The sequence below is a fragment of the Episyrphus balteatus genome, chromosome 4 (genome assembly GCF_945859705.1).
Source record: "Episyrphus balteatus chromosome 4, idEpiBalt1.1, whole genome shotgun sequence".
Lineage (NCBI taxonomy): Eukaryota > Metazoa > Arthropoda > Insecta > Diptera > Syrphidae > Episyrphus > Episyrphus balteatus.
Window position 1 is genome coordinate 79928761 of NC_079137.1, and position 17081 is coordinate 79945841.

Sequence of the window (17081 nt, forward strand, 5' to 3'; positions counted from 1 at the left end):
GTGGGGGTTTTTTTTTGGCAGATATAAATATTTAGAACAGAGAGGTAGTTTTCAGAGGTATAAATAGTTCATGGAATTGTGTGGTGGGTTTTGGAATTTTTTTTTAACGGTTTTCTAAATTTGAAATTTTGTTAATGTTGAAAACAAAAATATTTAGAAGTTGGTTTCAAAGAAGTTTCTTGTTTAGAATTGTTTGCTGGTTTAGTTTAAGTTTTTTTTTTTTCTTGGAGCTTTGCTAAGTTCATATAAACTTGTAGTCCAGGAGAGATAAGAAATTTAGTACTGCGGGGTCAACAAAATTAATTCATGACTTTTACACAAGTAATGGCTCGTGTTCAAACAATTTCGAGGTTTGAATAAAAAAAAAAGTGTCATCGAGTTATAAATAGAATAAAATAAGTTACGCATACGCCGCAGTGAGCACTTTAGTTTCTTCTTCTTCCTTTTATTTGGTACTGTTATGATGTCGAGGGGATCATAACTCTACAATAGTGTTCGGCCTGTCGGGTTCACCGGGGGTGAACTCAGAAATGGACGACAAGCCTCCCAGTTTTTTATTTGTTCAATTTCTGAGGCCAACTGAATAATGGTGTTGTTGCATTTGCTTGAAGCAGAAGTTTTTAGGTCTACACACTTTTTTTTACTTTGCGATCATTTTGGAACGTTGTATGGGATTGCCTTTTTGATGCGGTTCCTGGTTAACATAACTAATGATTTTTTGAAGAAATATTCTAATTTGTGACTTCTAGTTTGGTTTAAAAAAGTAACATTATTACGGAAAATTGAAAACATATTCTGGATTTAACATAAAAAGAATTTGCGGCGTACCATTGGGGCAGCCAGTGCAGAGCCCTGGGGTTATCAATGGATGCCAAAGCAAAAATTTTGACACAAATATGAAACCTGTCAAATTTTAAGAAGTGGGGATGAAATCCTCTCAGAGAAAAAAAAAATTAAGCAAAAGAACCCAAATACTTTTAGACAAAATTGTCTGCTTTTTTTTAACACCAACAAAAATGTAAACAACAACACCAATTGAAAAAAAAATTAAAAAACGAAAAATATAAAAACCACTTTGTACCTATTATTTTTTAAAAACTTTTTTATAATTTTTTTCATAAAACATTCATTTATTTTGAGAATTACAACACTAAAACGCTAAATAAATAAAAAATAAGACAAGGCCGCACAGCCATGTTTGTAGTTTGTTTTGTTTATGTTGTGCGACAAGAACAAATAAAGAAAAACAGATAAAGCACTATCTACCTTTTGACAGATTTCAGATTTTTGTCCGAAGAAATTTTTTGTGCAGAAATTCGCAAGAAGGGGAAATTGTTTTATCTCTCACGGGTGTTTTTTTTTTTTTTTTTTGTGAAAAAATGCACAATTTCAGAGTATCTACCCAAAGAGAAATTAAGTTGAGAATAGTAAAAAACTAGAACTTTAAGATACCTTTTTTTTTGATGCCTCACTTGATGGATTTGGAGGAAATTTTTGAAAATATATTTTTTTTTGGCAAGGAAATTTCGGAATTTTTTCAAAAATCTTAAAAATATTTTTTTTATATATTTTAAATTTTTTTAACCTTATTGCATAAGCCTGTTTATTTATGAACTCATATCTTTAACTCAAAACCTGTTGCGACACTTTGTTCAAAAAATATCGTCTTCTGAATGTAAGAAAAAAGAAATATTTTGATTGCAAATAATTCAACAGCTAAACCTCCTAGAAACGTTTGGTTTTTAGTAATAAATATGATTAATCATTGCTTATTTTTCATATTTCTCTAGTCTTCTTTTTTTCTTACACCAAGTAAAATTGCTCAATTTCTCAATTCTCTAAATTAATTTAAAGGCTTGCAAACGCTATAAGACTGATGTTCATTTTTACTTGCGATATAGGTTACCTATATCAACTTATGCATTCGTACCAACAAGAATTTTAAAAAAATTTGGAATTAATTTTTTGGACTAAAAATAACGGTACCTGTCATATCGTCGGTGAAACCAGAAAAGTGTGTAACTCCATTTTAGCAAATTTTATAGGAGAGCAAAAAAACAAAATCGTTTTGAAGGCATTTGTATGAGTTTTCATTTTCTAATTTGCTATCTCCCAAATAATCATTTTAATTTAAACGAATTTTTTAATACAAACACATTTATGTTGCCCAAACATAAAAATTAGTTTTTTTTTTTTTAAACCGCTCTAAAGATTTTGAAATTTTTTTTTCTAAAAATGCACCTTTATAATATAAATTAAACTGGATACTTTGTTTGGAGCTCAATTTCATTAAAAGACTGTTTTTTTTTTTTTCATTTGAAGAACAAATTATATATCTTTTTTTTTATTATTTTATTTTCATATGTACATATATGTACCTACATACATTTGCCAAATTTTTTATAAAAGACTTAGAAAATTTAGTAATTTCTATTCAAGAGCAAGTAGGTACGTGTGACCCAGTCGTGCATTTTATTTTCAGTTTGTTTCCTTAAAAAAATATTTTTTGACATTTCAAATTTTTTGTATTAAAACAAAAACTATTCTATTTCGAGAATTTTTGCATTGGAAACAAAAAACATCAAAAAAGTAATTCCAAAACAAATTTAAGAAAAAAATGTCATAATGAATTAAAAATAAAATTTCATGCAAAATGCGGGCATTAAATGTATTTCCATAATTTTAGTCAACTTTTTGCAATAATTTTTTTTTTATGCCAACAAATTTCTATTTTCACTAAATTTGTTTTTTAATTTCACATTCATTTTTTAAGATATATGTACATATATGTATATTTTTAAATTTCAACAAAGTTTTTTTTTTTTAACTGGTTTTTTTTTCCAATATCCTTTCAACTAATTCGCAATTTGAAGATTTTTTTATATAGGATAAATGTTTTATATTTACAGTAAATTTAAACCTCAAAACTTTTTATTTTGTGAACAAATTTGCAGCGAACTTTATCCAACTTTAACCGGGTACACCCTATCATCGATCATCGATGATCCCCAAATTATTATAATCTTCTACATTTTTTCAGCCAAACTTGTTATTAAATCGATGGGTAACTGTTTTTCGCCTCGAGAATTATGCACCAAACTTCAGTCATATTCCGTACATGGCTCAAGTTCTTCGTTTCCTACATTTCCCCGTTTGCAAAATGATCGTCTTAATTATAATTAATTTTTTTTCAACGTTATTAGTTTTATGTTAATTAAATTAAAGTTAAAATTAAATATTAAATTTATTTCTTTATTAACTTTGCATTTTGCTTTGTTATCGCGTGTAAACAAACGAAATATCTTCAACCCACAAAAAAACACAATGAGCATTAGCGATGAGAGCTTTCCCGATGATGATCTCTACACAACCAAGATCAATAATAATTGCAAATGTAACGTTTCATCAAGTCTTTCTTCATCCCCACTAAATGATCGCAATCTATCAGCATCAACTTCTGGACAATCGTCTTCCGGTCATAGCCGCGAGACAACTCAAAGTGTTCCTGTAAAGGTTCCCGAACGTCACGATGAAGAAGACTATCCACACAAAGTGCGATCATATCAAGATCTGCACTCAGCCTATACAAAACGAAGATATCCCCATGTTAAGAGTAAAGTTCGAGAATTCATTGAAAGCCAAAAAGCTGAAGAGGAGTTAAGAAAATCGACTAGAGACTATCTTCGTCGTTTTTCTACTCCAAATGCCAAAGATGATACCAACAATAAGTTGGACTTTGATGGAACCGAAAACCATCCAGAAACCGAAGAAGACCCATCTGACATCGCCAAGTTTATGGTCGAAAAGGAACAAGAGGTGGTTTGCTTGAAAGCACTCAATGAATACTTGCAGGAAAGTCTTCAGGAGAAGATGATCGAGGCAACAAGGCTACGTCGGAATGTCGACTGTTTGCGTGTAGAGCTGTTAAATGCTAAAGACAAGGCTAAACGCCACTCGATGCACAGCGTTGGCATGGAATATCGTGCTAATCAATCACGCCCCAGACTGTCATTACCAACTTTGGTCTACAAACAGCAGCGAACCACAACTGCAACTCAAACTGATTTCGAGCTGTATGAAGCTCCACCAACAACCGATGACAATAATAACAATAGTATCGGGCTCTACGATCAAAAAATCGTCGCAACTGTTCAGCCATTGCCACTCAATTATTCCAACGATCATTTGGGTCACATTCAACGACAAATTCGTCGTCGGAATAATTCGAATCCCCCTACACCCACGGCAGAGCATCAATCCACACCGAATCGAGTGGACAGTGCTCCGAGTGATTCAGCTATCGACACCGAGGAGGGTGATGACTCCTCATCAGAAAATGCTCTCCGTGAGGAATTTATGTTATTCGAAAAGATCAATCCCAATGATACCACCAACTTTGCCAATCAATCCAATACTCAAATGAAGAAGAAACGATCGTTCAAACGTAAATTTAAGTGGATTTTTGGGCCATGTGGAAAGTGTAGCGATCAGAGGAATAATAGTAGCATTGGAGAGCAATACAGTCAGACTCCATTATTGGACTCGTTGACGTCTGATCATAAGTTACGTTTCACAGATAACAGCATTACGTCATAAATTTATTATTTTTTTCGTTGGTATTAACGTTGTTTTATTTGATATTTATTTTTTAAGTTTGTCTTTTTTTCGATTTGTAAGTTAATCAGTTATTTATTTTTTGGTTTGAGTCTAAAATGGCCTTAATGTTAAGTTTAAACAAAATTTAATTTAATTCATTGAGCATTCATTTTTTTTTTGTTTTAAATATTATTATTAATTTAAAGCAGGCTTTAAAATAAAATTCAAGTCTTACATAATATTCCTTAAAACATTGACTTTTGTTTTATTTAAATTGGATGTGAATTGGCAAATTAACTACCATATACACCGAATTGTTAGATGGACTTTCAAATAATTCAGTAGTTGGCAACCATTTTTTTAATATGAAGGTGGTTTGTGAACTTCCAAAGGAGCTTTATACCACACCCAAGATGGTAAGTACTATGACAACAAGTAACGCTTTTCTCCACTTTCGACATAGCAAAGTTTTATCAAATTCAAAAGCAAATTCCTCTGATTTAAAAAACATTTTAAATTAAACTTTCTTTTGAAATTTCCATTTGGTTGAATTTTATGTTTAGTTGACATTCACTGCCAATTTTTTTCATATTAGTAAAGTTAAATTTATTTAAAATTACTATAACATTGTCTTCTTTTTTACTCTTGATGACTATAAAACCAATTGAAGGGTCCAGGAGAAAAACGGCACATATCTTTTGTCAAAAATAAACCAATGTTGAGGTCTTGTAGTATTTACTGAGCACTGTCTGATGGCATTCTTACTTTTTCTCGGAATAAGTTGAAATGGACTTGTTTTGTTTTCTTTAAATCTCCCATTATTTTAACAGGGTGTTTTTTGTACTTGTTCCACAACGTTTTTACTCTCTTAAAAACAAAACACCGTTTCTCAAAATATTTCGATGCACTCTTTTGGTTCTTAGCTCTCAATGCAAATGAAACGTTCATGCCGAATTTTATCCCTGTACCATCATGGGAAGTGGGTTTTCTGAAATATGTACCGTTTCACTGAAAATAGTCACTACATTAAAAGTTTTTTTATGGCCACAGTAAATAAAATTCATCTGTGAAATGATCAGATCACACTCAATAAAGACCATTTGTTTGTATTAAAAAAAAATTGCATCAATTAAATATAGTTAAATTTAAACCGGTAACTGTGGCGTATGAGGGATATTTTTTTTTACAAATTTCTTAGACAAACTAGCAATAATGAAAATAATACTCCAAATATCTCATCCTCAACCAATAACTTGGATTTATCTTATCCTGTGTAACATGGTACGAGTATCTTACACCCGTATTGCGAGTGTCAACTATCAATTAATAGTTGATAAATATTAAAATTTGGTGTTTTAAAACCTTACTTATGGGAGAACAGGTCAACTCTTTTGTTTAATCCGCTATAAAAAAAATTTATTAGCTCACAGTTACAAAAATATCTCTTGACAGTATCCATTTCCCAGAAAAAAATAATAATATCCTACAAAAATCTCTGGTTTAAATAGTATTTAAAACGTTGTTTGCATCAAAAATGCAATTAGATATGTTTGGCAAATTTTTGTACCAAAATGTTTTAAATTTGTCCCATTAAGCAAGAGGATGAAATTCTCTCAAAAAGGAAGTTTTTCGATAATCTTAGGTCGTGTAAGTTGGGCAATTTTACTATGATTATTGAGTATTAAATGAAAATATCTTCATTCTTAAATCTGTTATGACCAGTCCGTGAATACGAAATTATTTTACTTTCTCATTTACTTCTAAATATTCATCTTTAAAGTTATAGACGTTAGGTTTCGGTTTTTTTTCACAGAACTATAATTACAGTGGACGTCGATATAACGAACAGTTTTTAAGATTTACATTAACATCTCAAAATAACTTTTTTTCATTGCGTCGTTATAGTTTGATATGAAGTTATTGACATGTTTACCTTAGATCTCAACTTAAAGTGGGACAAGGTCGTTAATTGTTTTATTTTCTTTAAATAATTTTGTTAAATATGATTAAAAAAAGATAGCAGAACCATTTAATTTCATATAAGCTGTAAAACATAAATAAATTTACCAATCAATTTATTGGATTTTTTAAATGAAAAGTCGATCGAAATAGCAAACGCGCTCGATATGGTAAATGAAAATCAAACATTATATCATTCGTTATACTGGACGTCCACTGTATACCAAAAAGTGAATTAGTGAAAATTATTTCAATTCACTTTTAACAATAACCAACAAAAGAACTTTTTCCGATTCGAAAGTCTTATAAGACCTTAATTTGAATCCGTAATGTAAAATATTTTCTTCAAAAACAATAATACTCGTTTTAAAATATATTTTGAAAATTATTCTTTATTATATTCTTAATTTATCAATACACAATAATAAATAAATTGATCTTTACAAGATTCTACAGAGATTTAAAAATTTTAACAAAATATTAAAAAAAAAAACAATAAATAAAAATAAGATCCAAATTTAAACAAAAATAAAGAATAATTTTTTTAAATACTTGTAATAGTTTTTTTTTATACTTTATAAGCAATTTTTTTTAGTATTTTTATTTTTTATTATAACTGTTGCTATTGTAAATTAACAAAAGCATTTTTTTATGTAGGTTTGTATAATATATCATTTAACGTTATAGCATGCAAGGTTAAAAGTTTTATTGTTTTTTGTATTTATATATAAATTTCAACCCCAATCACCGTGGTGCACATACTATTTTTGGGTTTTTTGTTTTGCTTTTCTAAGAAAAGTTTTGATATTATTTTGGATTAAAAATATAAATTTAATAAAAAACAAACAAAAAAAAACATCGTTGAAATTGAAAGGAATGCTTCTTAATAGTTTCTTCGGTCATTTAATGAATTATAAGTTGGTGGTAGATCCTGCAATAAAAAATAAGAAAACAAATGGAATTTGAAAAAACTCAAGTAAAAATTTAATTTTAAAAAAATCTTACACCATAAGATGGTGGGGGCATATCATTCGGATGTTGTTGTTGTTGTTGTTGTTGATGTTGTTGGTTATTCCTTTGGTTTTCTGTTGTATTGAATGCGCTCCTCAAGGCTTCAGCTTCCTTGGAATCTAGAATAAGCAAATACATCAACAAATATTTATCAGTAAAATAAATTTCCCATCGATTTAAAAGCTTTAAAAAAAGCATAATTTTACAAGCGCGAATCAGCTGCAAGAAAAAGAAAAAAAAAAACTAAAAATATATACAAACAACTGTTAAAGCTTACCTAACTTATAAAGAAACTTGAGTTTTATTTTTTTGGAAATTATACAAAAATAACAGGAATTGGTATGAAATAAAAACTATTATATGGATAATAGTAACGGTTATAGCGACGATCTGCAAAAAAGTAACACAACGGAAATTTTTTTGTAACACAACGAATGGTTAAGGAAACGAAAAAAAGGAGGTTAGGTGCACGCGTTTGTGATTTTGACCTTCTCGGCAGTTTTTTTGTTTTTTTGGTTTTTGAAAATGATTTTGAAAAAGGAGGGTTAAAAAAAAAAACAACAAACGAAAAAATACCTTCAAACGGTTTTGGAGTTGACAGTTTTGTTTGTTTATTGTGGAGCTTATGTAGCTGCAAAGAGGAAGAAAAGAAATGAAAATTTTTCACTTCAATCTTGGGAAAGGTGCTGTTTTTTTTGTGTCTAAATTTGTACATACACTCGCTGATACCCAATTTACCCATGACCCCAATCAACACACAAATAAATTCTTTCCTACTTACTTGCTGGGGGTGCTGAAAATCCCATTGATCCGGATGGTCCATTGCTTCCACCCTGTCCGGGATAGCCTGGATAGCCGTTTGGCATTGCTGGAGTGTATCCACCAACTGGTGGAGCCGATGCTCCTGGCTGTTGTCCGTATGGGGGATACCCGGGTTGAGTTGGGAAGCCACCCTGTTGTGGAGGAACAGTGAATCCACCATAAGAAGGTGGTGGTCCATAAGCTCCCTGAGGTGGTGCATAGCCACCTCCTTGAGGATATCCTCCTTGACCTGGATATCCACCAGCACCTTGTGGTGCAGCATAACCAGGCATTGGATATCCAGCAGCTCCTCCATATCCACCAGTTTGTGGAGGATAGCCACCACCTCCATAGCCTCCTTGTTGTGGCTCACTTGGGTAATTCTGATGATTCTGGTAAGTTGGCGCTGTTTTATTAATTTAAAAAAAAAAGGAAACCACATATATGCCAATTTGTACTCTCTCAATTTGCCGAGAAGGTTAGTTAGGAACAAAATGAACAGATAAAAAAATTCTACATACGTGTACCAATTCCTGGATATGGTGGTGGATTATCGCTCACAAATACCGAATTGGGTGCTGGGCCAGTAAAGGCATCATTCTGTGGAATCCATCCGTAGTAGCCTGGTGGTGGTTGATAGGCTGGTGGTGGAGCCTCATGCCATGCCCCAGATGGAGTGTATGGTGGTGGATCATCAAAGTTACCATTGGAATTACGCATATTTTGCTGAGCGATAGATGCAGCTCGTAACATTGCCTGTCCATATTCAATAGCTCCGCCAGATTTGAAATACAACTTGAATTTTACTTCACCAATGAAATTGCCATTTGGTTGAGCACGAACTTTGCCTTTAATATAATTGGCACCGAAAACTGGTTGCTCAATATCAACCTAAACAAGATGAGGAAAAGTTAAGTGTTTGGGTAGCAAGGAGGCTTAAAAAAAAACAACTTACATCACTCATAGCTATAAATGGAGCACTGAATGACATCAATTCTTCATTTTGCTTCTTGCTATTGAAGATCATTCGATGTGATGTCAAATAAATGTGTCCATTTTTGGTTCCTTTGAATATTGGATTATCCTGTCCGACAAAATCCAAGCTCACATTTTCACTGTGAATTAGAATGCTGTAAAAGAAAAAAGATTATAATAAAATTAAAGAAGAATTTATTTAATTTTTAGAATTTCTTGCTTATGGGCAAAGGCTCATATGCAAAAAGAATGGTCTTAAGCTACATTTTCTGGAGATCTATTTCAAGTAACTGAGATAGTTCTCAAGAAAATGTACTGAAAAGTGAGATAAGAGCTCATTTTTATTACATACAAACAAAAATTTGGAATGAAGGTTTTAGATAAAGGTTTCATAAAATTTCTAAAAATATTTTTGATGAAGACGTGTTTTTTGATGGGTTGAGTTATGTGTGAGAAAACTAAACTTGGTGAAAAAGTTTCTTCTCTTATAAGAGCTAATAATTTAAAAAGTCTACAAAATTATCTTGAGTGCAAGGGTGTTTTTTTTTTTTAAGAAATGATGAAATTCGGAATTAGTACCATAAAAACTGGACAAAAATGTTACACCAACGAAAACTGGTACAAATATTTCATTTATAACAGAAACTAAAAATCTAAGCAGTCTATAGAAATATTTTAGGTGAAAGGGTGTTTTTTTTTTTTTTTTTGAAATAGGGAAAATCCCCGATAATTCCGATAAAATCAATGGTATAAAAGTTACCCTTACGAAATTTATAAAAAAATATTGTCTTTCCAATGGGAATTACGAATAAAATAATTCTGAAAGGGTGTTATTTTTAGGTGTAGATAAAATGTGGTACGTTATTAAAATTTAGCAATTATGTTACTTTTGAGATTAGAAACAAGAATCTAAAGTGTCTATTAGAATATCATGGTTAAAAGGGTGTTTTTTTTTTTAGAGAAAACAAAAATAACGGGTCACCCTAATGAAATTTGGTAAAAACGTTGAATTATGGGAAAGAAAGCAAGAATAAAGAGTTTTTATAAAAAAAAAATTAGGTGAAAAGGTGTTTTTTTTTTCAAAGGGACAGTAAAATCTGTAATTGGTCCCAAAAAGCCAATAATAAGGTTTTTATTTCAGTGATAGCATTTATCACAATGAAATAAATCTTAATTTAGTTAAAGTCAAAGACTTTCGTTTCTGAGATAAGAGAAGAAAATGTTTATAGGATATTGAAAAGTGATGTCAATACATATTTGAATACACAGGTAAGTTTGAGTTTGAGGGATCATAGGAATAAAGAACATGATTAGGCAAAATACCATAAAACATCAAAGCCATGAAACTTGCAGAGAGAGAAGGTAAACTAAACGTTTCATAAACCTTGAATCAATATTTTTATTAAAAGAAGAAAGTCAGAACGAAGTACGCTTTTGCCATTAAGAGCCCAAGAATTTTTTTCGTTTTCCTTCTGCATACATTTTCATGGTTGTCATGTAAATTCATATGTACGAATGATAGGTGCACAAACGACATCGTTGGCGATTTCAAAGCCAATATCGGCAAACATATCGGAAAACACTTTCTGCAGCCTGATCAACTTTGCAACGGCATGGAGTCATAATATTAAACAGTTATTTGATGAAGTAAAGGAGAATTGACACTCTATAGTCAACTAAATTTATCATGTAGTGATTAACGTCAGGTTCCGAAGAGCCAAAATTGTTGTTAAACTCTATATATCGCATGTTGAGAAAAATAGTAACAAATAAAAAAACGCGATTTTTCAGGAAAAGTAAAATAAGAAAATCATATAACTAAATTTACATTTCAAACAGATGAATTTGATAGCGACACTTCTGCTTTCTAACGGCGAGTTTTGTAGATAGAGTCACGCCATTTGGTACTTATGTAAAACCTGACCTTGCGAACTCTTTCTCAACCTGCGAATGTATATGACCGCATATTGAAGAAAATTTGACGTCAAAAAACTTTTATCACAATATAGGGCCAGAACTTTTGCTGACCGCATCTCCCTTAATTTCCCGGAAGTTACCAATAGAAACAAAAATATGGAGAATGCATCATTGTATATATATTTCTATAGTACTATCATGAAGTCGAATTTAGTATTAGTTCATGTCGCCACTTTTTTGAGGTGGCGCTCAGTGTGTTTTTTTCATACAAATTCTGATTTTTCAAGTCACCACTAGAGTTCCTAAGATCGTTTTACTTCATGATAGTACTATAGAAATATATATACAATGGAATGCATTAGAGGAAAGATGGCGCACGCAAGAGAAAGGCGAACTCAATCAACTTTGCGTGCGAAATTGGAAGTATGCAGCTGGCTGGAGAAACTTGTTGAATGAGGCATGAATCCACAATGGATTGTAACGCCATCTTAAGGCGTCACTCTAAGTAAGTACAGAATTACAACCTAGAACTAAGAAGACATATAGACCTTAATATTCCTGTTACAAGGAAATGCAAAACCGATAGGCTTATCACCGCTTTCTGAGGTCAACCTGATGATCCCACGGATCATTAGTGTGAGTTTTAATTCGACATCAATATAACAGGGCAGAATTAAATAGAGAAATACAGTCAAGTAAGCTCCAAATTGCGTCAACTGTTCGGTAATCGCAAAAACAATGTTTGGCACTGCAATGGATCTTTTTTTCTCTTTAAAAATTTGTTCCAAGAAGTTTTTATTGTGCCTTTTTTGCAATAACAAGAAATCTTAAAAATAGATTTTGAAGGGTTTTTTAAGAAGACCCAATGTAAGCTTTCACGAATCAAATTTTAAGTGCTTGGGCACTGTGGGCAGGAAGCATCGATAGGTTGCACAAAAATTTCGACAAAAACTGCAAGTTGGGTTGTATTTGTTGATGATTATACGTGCAAAATCCGTTGGAATTGAAATCCTAGCTGCTCATTTTCAAAATTTATTCATACTTTTGTATTTCTAATCAGGACAATTTGGAATAAAAATCAAAAGTTCTTAGACGACGGTATTTTGTAGAGGAGTTTAATACAATAATTTTTTTAAATGGGAGGGGGGGTCCATCTCCCCCGTTTAGTCGGGAGGGGCAATTTTCTAAAATATCACGGTAAATACAAAACAAATTATTAAAAAAACAACGGCAACATTTACAGTTATGAATAATACCTTTTTCAAAAGCTAGAATTGTGCACTTGATTCTAATTTTTAAATCATCTCGAAATAATCAACTTCAAAGTCAAAATTTGTATGCCCCTTTGCAACCCCCCAGCTTGGGCACACTTTTATAGGATTTGGGAAGGGTGCGAGTTTGGGTGAAGGCAAATTTTCTTCAGAATTCTTCAGAATATAAGCGAAAATAGTTAAGAAAATGAAAATCTGATAAAAAGGTAATTTTCTTATTTTCAATTTTCTCGGATATTATAAGGCATAGAAGCATATGGTTTTCAGTATTTGATAAGAAATTGATTGAGGCAGTTTATTTCATTGATTAATTTCATATTTAAATTTATATTTTTTTACTACGATTTTTTGCGATTTGACTAAAGATAGAAACATGAAACTTACAGTGCACAGTGGTACCGGTTTCTAAGAAGGGCGGCCATAGGGGATTATGGTTAGGAAAGCAACAAAATATACTTGAATATGTGTGAGAATATATTTTTTTAGCAATAAAAAATGAATAAATTTAAAAAGAATTGTTTTATAAAGAAATCTTGTATATATTTAATAACAAAATGTAAAAAGAAGCCTTGAATCTACATACAAACAAATCATAAGTTATTTTTTAAAATTATTTATTTGGTTTTTTTTTTTCAATTTCAGTCATAATTTTTATGTTACATTTCAGATTTAAAGCTTGCTTGATATCATATATTTTTATAAAAATATGTGCAAAAACTTAAGGAAAACATAAAAACTTAAAAAAAAAAAATTTTTTTTGAAAAAGTTTTAAATATGAGAAATATGGGTAAAATTGAAACAATGAGTGTGAAAGAGTCAGTCGTAGCCCGTCGCACTTATTCGCAGACAGATTAAATTGTTTAAGAAACTACACGTGCTAGAGAAAATTTATGTATATGAATCATGTATTTATATTGATGACAACATAGTTAAAAGTTTCAGTAAAGTGAGAAGAAAAACAAAAGTATGGAATTTGAACCTGTCTTTTTATAGTCTGTTTTTTATTGAAAATTTTAAATAAAATAGAATTGTAAACTCTTTAAATAAAGTACATACCTTCAACTTTAAGTTCCATAACAAAAAAAAAACTTTAAAAATAATTTTAACCGAAAAATACACTTAAAAGTTTAAGTTGATTCGGGACCAAAAATAAAGCATTGAAATCAGACTTTTTTCGACAACTTTTCATGGTCGATATGAAAAGTTCCGTTATTTTCTCAAAATGTCTGTTATGCTATCTTAAAGAATAGGCTTTTTATAACAAATATAACGAAAAATGACGTCATTATATTGACATCGATATTTCGGCCTATGGCCTACTACGGAACCACTGTGCAGTGTGTTAAGTTGAAACTTTGAACTTTAAGTTCTGAAAAAAAATTGTGTTATTTTCACATCTTCTTAGTGTACCACTTGTTTGAAAATTCGCAAAAATGCTAAAAAGCCAAAATAACCACTACTTAAGGCTATGATTGCATTATCTTTGACATAAGATAGAAGCATGAAATTTATAGCATATTTAGTTCGTACTCTTAACTTGACACACTGTAAGTTTCACATTTCTTCGTTTAGTCAAATCGTGGTATATGACAGTATAAAAATTAGCTTTTTTAAAAAACTCAATACTTTGAACTTAAAATTTTTGCATAAGGAGTACAGCTATCGAGTTCATTTTAGATTTATTTTGTTGAAAAATATCTGTTTTTAATATTTGGTAAGTATAAGCCTCGTACATATAATAACCAAGGTTCTGGAGCCAGTCAAAAACCATGAAAAATCAGCAATATTACCAGTTTCTCAAAAATTATTTTTAATTCAGGGATAATTATTACGTAGTTTTTTAATATATATTCAAAAATTACTATTCTTAAGCTTTAAAACTGCGTTTCAAACAAAAAGATATATTTAGTAGACGCAAAGCTATAATAACATAAATATGACCTTCTGAAAAAGTTCGAATGCGGGTAGCGGGGAAACCACCCAACTTAAAATTAAATCATCATGGATTTGCTTCCTTACAGTCCTAGATAACATCCCTACAAAGTTTGAGCAAAATCTAAAATGAGACATCAATTCCGATTGACGCTTGCATACGGAATGACAGTAAACGGTCCATGGAGAGCGGTGAAATTTTTTTGTTTAACTTTCTTATTTGACCCTTTAATAATGCAGCCCTATACTCGATTTTCAGATGCATCGACTTTCCCTGGATTCCGAGATTTTACAAATTTTATGTTTAATTTGGCTCGACTATTAGGTGTGAAGGTGTTTTGGTCAAGTAATATAATTTATTCATACTTAAATAAGAACAACGCCGATTATATAGATTTATTGGTATTTACATATATTTATATCTAGTTAGGTACATATTTTTTATTCCTATGTCTAGATTATATGTATGTAAGTTATAAAGGTCTTGTAACGGGGAATTACATGTTGCTAATAGAGACGCCTATTTAATTAGAATTTCCGATATTTTTCTTCGGAAAGTCGACAACAATCTTGTGAAATTCTATCCAAATTTTATAACAATTTAGAAAAAAATAATTCAACCAGAAATAATAAAAATAAATGAGATTTATGAATAGTTTGAGGAATAGACAGATAAAATAAAAAACATGATTTTGTTGTTGTTTTTGGTGACAAAAAATAAAATGACGAATTTTATTTTAATTTAATCAACTTTTATTGAACCAGTTTTTATGATTCCAGATAAAAGAATTTATTTTTTCTAAAACCCAAAACATAGGTACATCGTATTGATTAAATTTAATAAAACAAAAACAAATAAATTGTTTGATTATAATCTCGTGACCTCATAAAATTCCTATGACGTCGTAACTTTTTATTAAACTGTTTTTTCTGTAATTTTTTACAATATTCTAAATTACTTACTATTCTCCATAGTGAATAAGCACACCACCATTGGTATGAGCTGTATTTACAGACATTTTTTGTCTGAATTTTCTTTTTAAAATTGGAGTTTTATTTGTTTTTCTAAATACTTATTTTTTTTGCAATGCAAAAATAATTAATCCAACAAACACTTTTGCTTTGCCGAAAAGATTAGATTTTTTTTCCAGAAACGTCAAAAAAGTGATTCATTTGTGTTTTGATTTCATTTTGTTTCAGTTTGGTTGGCAAAAGAAAATTTATTTACAGAGCTTCGTAAACTGTTTAAGGTGATACATAAACTAGTTAGAAATTGGAACTAAATAATTTGGACTCTTTTAACCAGTCACAATTTTTAAAATTTTTTTAAATTTTTTATGACTATGGGAAAAACAAATTTTATATCTACAATTTTATGTCGTTTTCTATTGACTCTTGAGATTTTTGTGTAAAAATCTCAGATTTTCCACTGCAAATAAAATATGAAATCTAGTTTAGTAATTGTGCACGAAATCTGTGCGTATAAAAAAAATAATCTGCGTGAATCTTGATAAAAGTCAAGATTCAGATTGCTGATTCTCAGATTCATTTTTTTGTCATTTTTTTGAATCTCAAGACGCAAATAGATCATGAAATCTGAGATTTTTCCACTATTTTCCCTCTTCACCCCCCCCCCCCCCCCTTTCAGCTTTCACAGATTCACAAATCTCTTTCTGAGATTCGTCAATAGAAAACGACATTAATCTCTACAAAACATTTTTTTATGTCGCGCAAAATTTTGAAGTTGAAGAAATCAAGTAAATTCTGTCAATTTACAAAATATTTTTCTTCTTTTAAATTAGATAGATTGAATTTATTTTCATTTATTTCCATTAGATTCTGAATTTTATATTTCGTCTTCACTTTAGCCTGGTACGCTGCTCGCGCTAAATTTTAGCTGAGATAAAATTCCCATACAAGTTATCGATAACTTGTATGGGATCCATTTTATCTCGGCTAAAAATTTTCGATAATCTGTATGGGAGATAAAATTTAGCGCGAGCAGCGTACCAGGCTTTTTAAAGTATTTTTAATAAAGAGTCCCCCTTAATTTTGTTTGAGTTTTTTTCAATTTTGTTTTATTTATTTTTTTTTCTTGTCACAATTTTGCCAGCAGAAGTAGAATAATGCTTCGATCTACGTACCAAGCTTTAACTACCAAACACAAGTTTTTTAGAGGAAAAGTTACAAAATCCTTTAATAGAAAAATAATAAAGTTTAAATAAAACTTAATAAAAATTGATTTTAAATTTGTACTTACATTCATCTGTTTTTAATACAAATTCACGATTAAAATGTGATCAAGATTTTTACAAATTGGCTTTTTAGAACGGATGTAATTTTTTCGATTAGTTTTTTTTTTTTTTTGACATTTACATAGTAAAGGCTTAACTACATACGCCACTTTTTGAAAAAGTACAAAAGTGAAAATATTTTTTTTCTGGCTAGCGCAATTGTTTTGTGAAAAAGAGTATACAAATTGTTTATTAGACCAAAAAATAAGCTTTCTGCATCATTTGTTTTAATTTTTCATTCCGAAAAACTATACAAAAATGCGTGTGAAAATTTTCACTTTTGTACTTTTTCACTTTTTGAGCCAATGTAGTTAAGGCTTAAGTA

General features: G+C 30.5%; 2 protein-coding genes across 6 annotated transcripts; one reads left to right on the forward strand and one right to left on the reverse strand.

The window, feature by feature from the left end:
• The first annotated feature begins 3097 nt into the window (after positions 1-3097).
• LOC129918595 (protein swallow) lies at positions 3098-4824 on the forward strand. Its single transcript, XM_055999215.1, has one exon. The coding sequence runs from the start codon at positions 3208-3210 to the stop codon at positions 4594-4596; it is 1389 nt and encodes a 462-aa protein (XP_055855190.1). The 5' UTR covers positions 3098-3207; the 3' UTR covers positions 4597-4824.
• Positions 4825-7101: 2277 nt separating this feature from the next.
• LOC129918895 (postacrosomal sheath WW domain-binding protein) lies at positions 7102-15606 on the reverse strand. 5 transcript variants are annotated; one of them, XM_055999643.1, is made up of 6 exons: positions 15426-15605; positions 9323-9497; positions 8889-9258; positions 8348-8773; positions 7561-7685; positions 7112-7486 (listed from the first exon to the last, which is right to left on the reverse strand). In XM_055999643.1, the coding sequence occupies exons 1-6, from the start codon at positions 15479-15481 to the stop codon at positions 7439-7441; spliced, it is 1200 nt and encodes a 399-aa protein (XP_055855618.1). In that variant the 5' UTR covers positions 15482-15605; the 3' UTR covers positions 7112-7438. The 5 variants fall into 5 exon arrangements, with proteins under 5 accessions (XP_055855621.1, XP_055855618.1, XP_055855619.1 ...); XM_055999644.1 differs by lacking the exon at positions 7112-7486 and adding an exon at positions 8143-8197; XM_055999645.1 differs by lacking the exons at positions 7112-7486; positions 7561-7685 and adding exons at positions 7844-7956; positions 8143-8197 and having other exon boundaries at positions 15426-15606.
• Positions 15607-17081: the final 1475 nt, after the last annotated feature.

Bases quoted from the DNA above. Each gene is read 5' to 3' on its own strand.
- LOC129918595 (XM_055999215.1), top strand. From the start codon at position 3,208: ATGTTAATTAAATTAAAGTTAAAATTAAATATTAAATTTATTTCTTTA.
- LOC129918895 (XM_055999643.1), bottom strand. From the start codon at position 15,481: ATGTCTGTAAATACAGCTCATACCAATGGTGGTGTGCTTATTCACTAT. The intron at 9,498-15,425 runs GTAAGTAATTTA...TTTCTTTTACAG, and splicing joins CTTATTCACTATGGAGAATA to CATTCTAATTCACAGTGAAA. The intron at 9,259-9,322 runs GTAAGTTGTTTT...CATCTTGTTTAG, and splicing joins CATTTATAGCTATGAGTGAT to GTTGATATTGAGCAACCAGT.